Source organism: Serinus canaria, chromosome 3, assembly GCF_022539315.1.
Source record: "Serinus canaria isolate serCan28SL12 chromosome 3, serCan2020, whole genome shotgun sequence".
NCBI lineage: Eukaryota > Metazoa > Chordata > Aves > Passeriformes > Fringillidae > Serinus > Serinus canaria.
In genome coordinates this window covers 76,953,222-76,961,342 of record NC_066316.1, presented here as the reverse complement: position 1 = coordinate 76,961,342, position 8,121 = coordinate 76,953,222, and the positions used below count along the sequence as shown (strand labels likewise).

Below are 8,121 nucleotides of genomic sequence, written 5' to 3'. Positions count from 1 at the left end.
TATGAAGTACTGTGGTTTACAGCTGAAATTAGTATCTTTTAATCTTAAAATAATCTCACATTTGCATCTTTGACCAGTAATCATGAAGTTTGAATTAATTTAAAGGCTCAGTAAGTAGAAAGTAATGATGAACTTCTAATAACTTCTAACTTCTAAGAACTTCTATGAACTTCTAACTTCTCCAGCTACCAGAGGAATGTATCTGAAACACATATATTAAAATTTAAAAAAAAACCACAAAAACAAACAACAAAAACTAAAAATGGCCATTTCCAAAAGAAATCCACCACTGCAGGAAAATAAGTTGTTTTTTTTTTCTCCCCAGAAATGAACTTCTGACCATGGGGGACTGGAACTTGTTGGGCAGCATCCTTGAAGAAGTGCACATCCACTCCACAATAGTTGGCAAAATCTGGCTCACAATCCTGTTTATATTCCGGATGCTGGTGCTGGGAGTGGCTGCTGAAGATGTCTGGGATGATGAGCAGTCCGAGTTCATCTGCAACACAGAGCAACCTGGCTGCAACAATATCTGTTACGACAAAGCTTTCCCCATTTCTTTGATCAGATACTGGGTGCTGCAGATCATTTTTGTCTCCTCCCCATCCTTAGTGTACATGGGCCATGCGCTCTACAGGTTAAGGGCACTGGAGAAAGAGCGACAGAACAGGAAAGCCCACCTGCGGGCTCAGCTCGAGGACCTGGAGCCCATGCTTGAGGAGCACAGGAGAGTGGAGAGAGAACTGCGCAAGCTGGAGGAACAGAAGAAAGTGAATAAGGCACCCTTGAGAGGGTCCCTGCTGCGCACCTATGTCCTACATATCCTGACCCGGTCGGTGGTCGAAGTGGGCTTTATGATAGGTCAGTATCTTTTATATGGGTTTCACATGTCTCCCCTTTACAAATGCACTCGGCCCCCTTGCCCTAACACGGTGGATTGTTTTGTGTCCCGACCCACAGAGAAGACCATCTTTATGGTTTTCATGAACAGCATCGCCGCCGTCTCGCTCTTCCTCAACATCCTCGAAATCGCCCACCTGGGCATCAAGAAGATCCAGAAGAGCCTGTGCGGGCAGCCGCTGTGGCCGGCGGGCCGGTCCGAGGAGGACCCCAGCGCGTACAACTCCAAGAAGAGCTCGGTGGTGCCTCCGCCGCCCTGCCTGACCAGCAACGCGTCCCCGCCGCGCCCCGCGCCCGCTCCGCTCCCGCCGCCGCCGCCCGCGCCCGGCGCCCCCGCGGCCCCGCCGCCGGCCCGACAGCACCGCGGGCAGCTCCGGGGAACGCCGCCGCCGCGCCGCCGGCACCACGGACAGCACCAGCCGCCCTCCTCCAGCAGCGAGGAGGCGCCGCGGGCCGCCCCGGCGGGCGGAGGGGCCGGGGCTGCGGGGGCGGCCGCAGCCGCTCGCCGGGCGCCCCGCAGGCAGAGCCGGGTGAGCGCCTGCCGGGATCTGGATGAGGAGCGCGCCGACTCCCCGGACAGCGGGCACTGCCCCGGCACCCGCAAGTCCAGCTTCCTCTCCCGCGTCCTCACCGGGAGCCGGGCGGGCAGCGACAGCGAGAGCATCGCCTCCCGAGGCGGCTCCGGCCCCTGCCCCGGCCCCGGCTCCGGCTCCGGCTCCGGCTCGGAGGGGAAGCGCCGCGAGGAGGGCGCGCCCAGCCCTCCGCCCGCCGCCTCGGGACGCCGCGTGTCCATGGCAAGTAGCGCCCGGGACAGCCCGCGGGAGGGGGGCGGCGGGGGCCCTCGGCACCCTGTGCCGGCCCTGGGGAGGAGGGGGCGAGCCAGGGGACAGAACGGCTCGGGCAGGACTTCCAACACAGCCCCAGCCCCTCGCGGCCCTCCGGACAAAGTCAAGCTCCCAAACGTTCGGCCTCCTTCTGCCGTGAAAGCAGGAATGCCAGGGAATTACTGAGTCCCGAGGAGCTCTAAGTCACCGAATCCCAGCTTCTTTATACTCATTCCATCATCCCAATCCACTCGACGAGGATTGTCCCAAGGGAAAACTTCTTCAGCTCCAGCCAGTGTAAGAAAGAGAAGCCAAGAATGCTTTGAGTTCAATGACATAACTTCTCTCAGTTTCAGGTTTGTCTCAGAGGTGACCTCCAAGTCGAATAATTGTTCAATGAATAAATCAAAAGATCTACATGTAAAAACCCCCACCAAATAATTGCAATGCAGAGCCAACGACTACAGAATTGCTTTTTCAGCAGCTCCTCCTTTTCTTTGGCCACATGCTCTAGGCTTGCTTACAGTCATAATGTTGGCAAGATATAGTGCTCATATTAGAGTCAACAAGGCTTTCTTAAAAAAGGTCTGAATTCTGGTGGCCTCAGGTTTGCTTCTTTGAGAGCATAGAGGCTCCTTTACAATCGCTTGCAGTAGCAAGCCCATAAATACCTTTTTACAGGGCATGTAATAAACAAGATTACTTCACACAATGCTCAAAGTCATAGATTCTGTTTGATTTTTTTCCTGACTCTTCCTAAACACCACCCACCCCCCCCTTTTTTTTTTCTGTATACAAAACAAACAAAGACAACAAACTTAAAATCTTTTCTGGTAAGAAACACAAGGCACCATTACACTGCCCATCCAAAAACTGTTTGTGAGTTCCAGTCTCCATGGGGTTACAGTTCCTACAGTAAGCCAGTCAGCATAAGCCATGTTAAACTGTCACTTAGGTGCAATTTAACCACTTTCCACTTCAGTCTTTCTAATGCAGGGAGAGGGCCTAGAGCCTAACTTGTTGATCTGCTGGCTTTTGATACTCAGATAGAAAGCTCTTTTAAAAGGTGAATGCAGAAAGTTATTAAAGCAAGACAGAATTTCAGTAGCACTCTCCTGAGAACTCACAGAAGTTGCTTGGCAGCTTTTTCTATGTAATTACAATGATTTTACTTTCCAGGGGAGACCTTCAGAGAAATATAGTCAGTTTGCAAAACAATGTCATTACTCTTGAAAGTAACACTCTCCCAGCATGCTGTCTTTGGAGATCATTATGTATAGGACTTGTGCTAGCATTTTAAAATGTGACTGATGTAGGTATGCTACCTGGTGCTTCCTGCTTACAGCATGCAATATTTAAAAGTACAGGTACTTCTTAATACAACTGAGGCAAGGTTTTGGCAAATGCACTTTATTCTGGCACTGCTGCAGCATTTTTAGGAATACTGATTTCAATACACAAATATCCTGGTGCATCATAAATATGTTGAACCTGGGCATTAAAATTTGAATACTCTTGTAGACTGTATTCCTCACTTCCTATATTAACTATTCGATCTGGTCAAAGGCACTCAGCATTGGTTTGATTTGTTTTAATATTGGTTTCCAGAAGACGATAATCACATATTAATGATAGAATCACAGAATGATTTGGGTTGGAAGGGATCTTAAAGATCATCTTGTTCTAACTCTCACCCTGTCAAGGGACACCTTCCACTAGACCAGGTTGCCCAAAGTCCCATCAAGCCTGCCCTTGAACACTTCCAGGGATGGGGCATTCACAACTTCTCTGGGCAACCAGTTCCAGCACCTCACCACCCTCACAGTAAAGAATTTCTTCCTACCAAACTTACTCTCTTTCAGTTTAAAGCCATTCCCCCTTGTCCCATCACTACATGCCCTTGCTAACAGTCCCTCTCCAGCTCTCTTGTCAGCTCCCTTTTACTTACTGAAGGCCGCGATTAGATCACCTTGGAGCCTTCTCCAGGCTGAACAATCCCAACTTTCTCAGCCTTTCTTCATAAGAGAGGTAATGTTTAGATAAATATGTATGATTAGATTAAATATCTATTGATCATATTTAAAAAAAAACCCCAAAAGTAGTTAAAAGTAGCTATATTAAAAATAATCCAAATGAAGCATACAAAAACATTGCCTCCTGCCATCCCTGGTTAACAGTGACTTGCAACACTAATGCAGAGAAAGTGCAGACACTTAGCTTAACAGGGAATCCACATGAATAAACATACTTTTAACAGCCAAAATATAATCTGTTCTAACCTGGATTTTACTAATCTAAGCTGGGTAGACTAAGAGAAGAATTTACACTGTTCTTCAATTTTCTTTGATAAATTTCCAAAACTATCATCTTTAGTTCCATACTGCTTCAAGTTTTTTCTTTTTCTCGCTCATCCACACCAATCTGCCAGAATTTGTCAGTAGCATTCTTTGTATTAGGTTCAATGAGAGAGGAGTATCAATTCAACATTGAAAAGACCACTTTCTGCAGCTCAATAACCATTCTAGCAGCCTCCAACCAAACACACACCCACATTCTGTGCTAAGACAGCAGGACAGCTGCAGCTGCCCACAAACACCATAGCTTTCTTCCTAGCTGAAAGAAACCCTCAAAGTTGCACAAAATCCATCCTATCTGGTACTGCAAGAGTCTTCAGACAAGTCAACTGCACTCTGTGAGCTGTGGCACTGAAAGCACCAAGCAAGTCTAAGGGTACAGTTTATGGATGCTTGACCTTCAACCAGTGATGAGCTTTGTTTTCTAAACAGTATTACCAATGCCATGTCCACACCAAAACTGAATCTCTAACAAGCAAATAATAATCATTAGGGACAAATAAATGTGTTAAAAGTTACTTCTCTTTATGTATTGGACCCTGTGGATCAAACTATGAAGACCAGGTGTTGGATAGTAATTGGCTGGGTGATATAAAAGCATTTTTTTCATAAGTAAAAAACTGCCTCTCTCTAAGAGAACGGGAAATTTGTCTTAGGCCTTCCTCTTTGGAGGAAAGGTTATTTTGGACCCTTAGGAGAGAATGCATTTAATTCTTCACTGAAAGCCCCTATGAAACAGCACAGTAAGATATTGATTACAAAATGCATGCTTGGTTATCAGGATTCCTCAACTTTTCAAATTAGACCTGCTCTATATCTAAAAAAGAAGAAATGCCCTTCCCATTGGTAGGATTTATACAGACCAACCATGTTTGGCCATAAACTAGAAGGCTATTTTAAACTTCCTTACCAGGAATTGGTGGAGATGAAGAGCCATTTTGTCATTTCACATCCAACTGCAGCATAAACCCCTGACAAAATATTTACATTGCAGCTGTTTAGTTTCACACTCAAGCCACTCACTCGACATGTTCAGTTCCATTTCTTTCATATAGCATTATCCAAAGTTAATCATTATTCAGAATTCAGACCAAAAAGCTGAATTGAGAGAGACAGAAAATCTAAAAAATGTATTTGACTAAAGATTCACTGGTGAAAAAAACCACCTTTTTTTGAGCTCCTGCTGGTCAAGCTTTAGGTTTATTAGATTCTGAAGACAGATCACCAAAACTGGACCTTCAAGCACATAACAAAGCAAAGTTGGATAATCAATGCATGACATGAGGGTTATTTCCAACTGATTTCATTCCACCTAAACACAATGACAAGAGCATTGCTGACTATACAGATGAGCTAATCTCAATATAATGTTACAAAACTCTACACTGACAGGGTAGAGACCAACAACTCTGTACAGCTGAAGTCAGACTATCTGCATGTCTCCAAAACCTTGGTCCTGAGGACCACAGTCAGCGTGCTTTGAAGTGACAGAAAACAATTTGTTCATTGATAACTGTCTCCAAGCTAATAATTACCAAGGCTCACTTAGAGGATACATCTTAAAGAATAAACAGTATTTTCTCTTCTCAGAGATATTGTGGGTTCTGCCCTAAGGTTTGCATCTCTCACCACATTTTAACTTTTATTTAAGGAGAGATACTTTTGCTATGGAGCAAAAGGGCATCTTCTGCATGGTCCAGGCTGCCAGACTTCATTAGGTGAAGCAGGCCTTAAATGTCAGCTTTTCACACACACACAACTGAGTGAAAAAGCTTCACTGAATTTAGTATATCCATAATCCTAGCTCATAACCAGGAGGTGGATCCACAGAGGTGTGTAGGAATTATGCTGCTGTCCATAGGACTCTGCACATGAATTATACTCTGAGTAAAAGACCTCATAATTTACACCAGTCAGGGTGACTGGTGGATAATACATGCTTAAGCCTGATAAGATTAACAGACTGATGCAGCCAGTTTATAACAAGTACAGATACAACTTGTGGTTTCTTGAGAATAGGCAGGGCCAGGAATTACAGCCTAGAACAGGCCCTGGCTCTTGGAGCATTGCACTGGAGGGTATTGTCTCACAGCATCCTCATGCAAGACTGTGTCAAGCCATCAGGACCATCGAATAACTCTCTTCTTATCTCTGGGGGCATGAAAAGCAGATCTGAGCACTCCAAATGAACAATTAGAGAAGACATCAGCTTTACTTCTGCAGGCACTGTTGGCCAGAATCAAGCAGTCTTCCTCCTCACCCATTTTCTGCAAACCAGGGAGTGATTGCAGAATGACCAGAAAGCTCAGCTGAGATGACCACTGCCTGATTTTTCACCTTCAGAGTGTCAGAATGTCTTCCCAATTCAATAGCTGAGTGCAATAATTTCTACAAAAGCTGGAGGCTGTCTGGTACTTCATTGCCAGCTGCATTTGAAGTCTTTGCTAGCTGTGTTTCCTGCCCTTCTAAAGCAGTGGATTCCAGTTCCATGCTACCTGAGCAGGATGCCCAGCATCAGTTATTTTTGGTCTTTACCTATGTGATAGTTTTCCAAACAATTCTATGGTGTGCTCTAAACCCTAGGAGTTTTATTTTGATCAACTGGGATTGGGAGTATTTACACTAGATTGGCAACTCTCTTCACAAAGGCACCAACTTTCAGGTGATTTGGAACAAATTGTATCTGCAACCCATGCCTAAACCTGTATTAAGAGGTTATGTGCTCTACTGTGCTTGTGCTCTTTCTAGAGCACCCAAGGGGATTCCAAGAAGATGGGGGGCTTGACATTATCTAATGTTTGTGTTTCTTCATGAAGCCATGATAAGTTCCTAAATCAAAAAACAAAACTGGAAATCATTAGAAGATGTATAATGATCTTAACAACCAAAATTACTAGATCAAGACTTTCCTGAAGAAATCTTAGGCATTTTAAGCACTCTAGACATTTGTTTTTCAAGAAGTGCTGCATCTTCCTCATCCTCTCCTCCAGAGCGTCCTGTGCTTTCACAGTGACATTTCAATAAGTCTGTGTTTTTGGCTGCAAAGTAACCAATGTATCTTTGAAAGCAAGACTTCCTTCTTATGGTGAATGAAGGGAATAAAATTAACAATGAAGCAGATGGTGACACTGATACCCTCAGATTGCAGATTAGTGTGAGATGGGGCTGCTGATTTTATTCTTTTGCAGAGAAGAAAGTCTCTAGGGCTGAAATCCTGGTTCTGTCAAAGTTGTGAAAATTTTACAATTCACTAGGTTTGGTTTCCCTCATTGCACTGCTCTTTTATTCCTCCATGCTGTTCAATTTTTTCCTGCTTCTCAATTCTCCATTCAGCTTTGAGCCTCTTGCCCACAGGGAAAACACTCCATAGTGAGCAGGATAGGGAAGAGAAAGCTGCTGTTCAGCATGAGTGCTTGCCATCTTCTTCAGAACAGGGCATGTTTATTCAACCTTTCAACATCGTGTAAGGAATAAATACTCACTCATTTAACTAGCTGCTCACCTGCTCTTCCTTCTGGGGCTGCAACAGCTTGATAAGAGTGAATGTACATTGAAATAACAAACCTGATAGCCATGGAGGAGTTATTTACACAGCTGAGCTCCACCAGGAAAATCTGCAGATGGGGTAAGGGACTGGCAAAGCCCTGTGTTCCTCTAAGATTTTTGAGAAACCTTAAAGGTGTTCACATTTACACCTGCTGGTGACTACTGCTGGTTTTGTACAGTTTTTCAGTGTAAACACCTCTTAAAAAAAAAAAAAAATCCCACGGTACTTTTATTTTATTCTGCCCTGGAGCACTCAGAAGAAACTTGTGGTGATGACAGCAAATATACCAATTTTCCTGCAAAAGCTGCTTGACCACCCAAAGGTAACCATTCACCACTTGCACAAACACAGATAAACTTTGGGTGTCAGCAGCAGTTGAACACTAATGAACCCCTCAAGGATCTGTGCAACAAAAAACAAATAAGCTGGATTTTAGAAAGTGGAACTTGTTTAATTGAGTCCATCTTTGTAAGGTTTTAAAGAATTCAAAAATATA

At 44.6% G+C, this 8,121-nt stretch overlaps 1 protein-coding gene across 1 annotated transcript; it reads left to right on the top strand.

Annotated features, from left to right (window-relative positions):
• Positions 1-341: 341 nt before the first annotated feature.
• Positions 342-1,910, top strand: GJA10 (gap junction protein alpha 10). Its single transcript, XM_050971893.1, has 2 exons — positions 342-1,174; positions 1,337-1,910. The coding sequence occupies exons 1-2, from the start codon at positions 342-344 to the stop codon at positions 1,908-1,910; spliced, it is 1,407 nt and encodes a 468-aa protein (XP_050827850.1).
• Positions 1,911-8,121: the final 6,211 nt, after the last annotated feature.

What these genes read in the sequence shown, in the direction of transcription:
- GJA10 (XM_050971893.1), top strand. Translation starts at nt 342, where the DNA reads ATGGGGGACTGGAACTTGTTGGGCAGCATCCTTGAAGAAGTGCACATC. An exon ending in CCCTGCCTGACCAGCAACGC is followed by an intron (nt 1,175 to 1,336) that starts GTCCCCGCCGCG and finishes CTCCTCCAGCAG; the next exon opens with CGAGGAGGCGCCGCGGGCCG.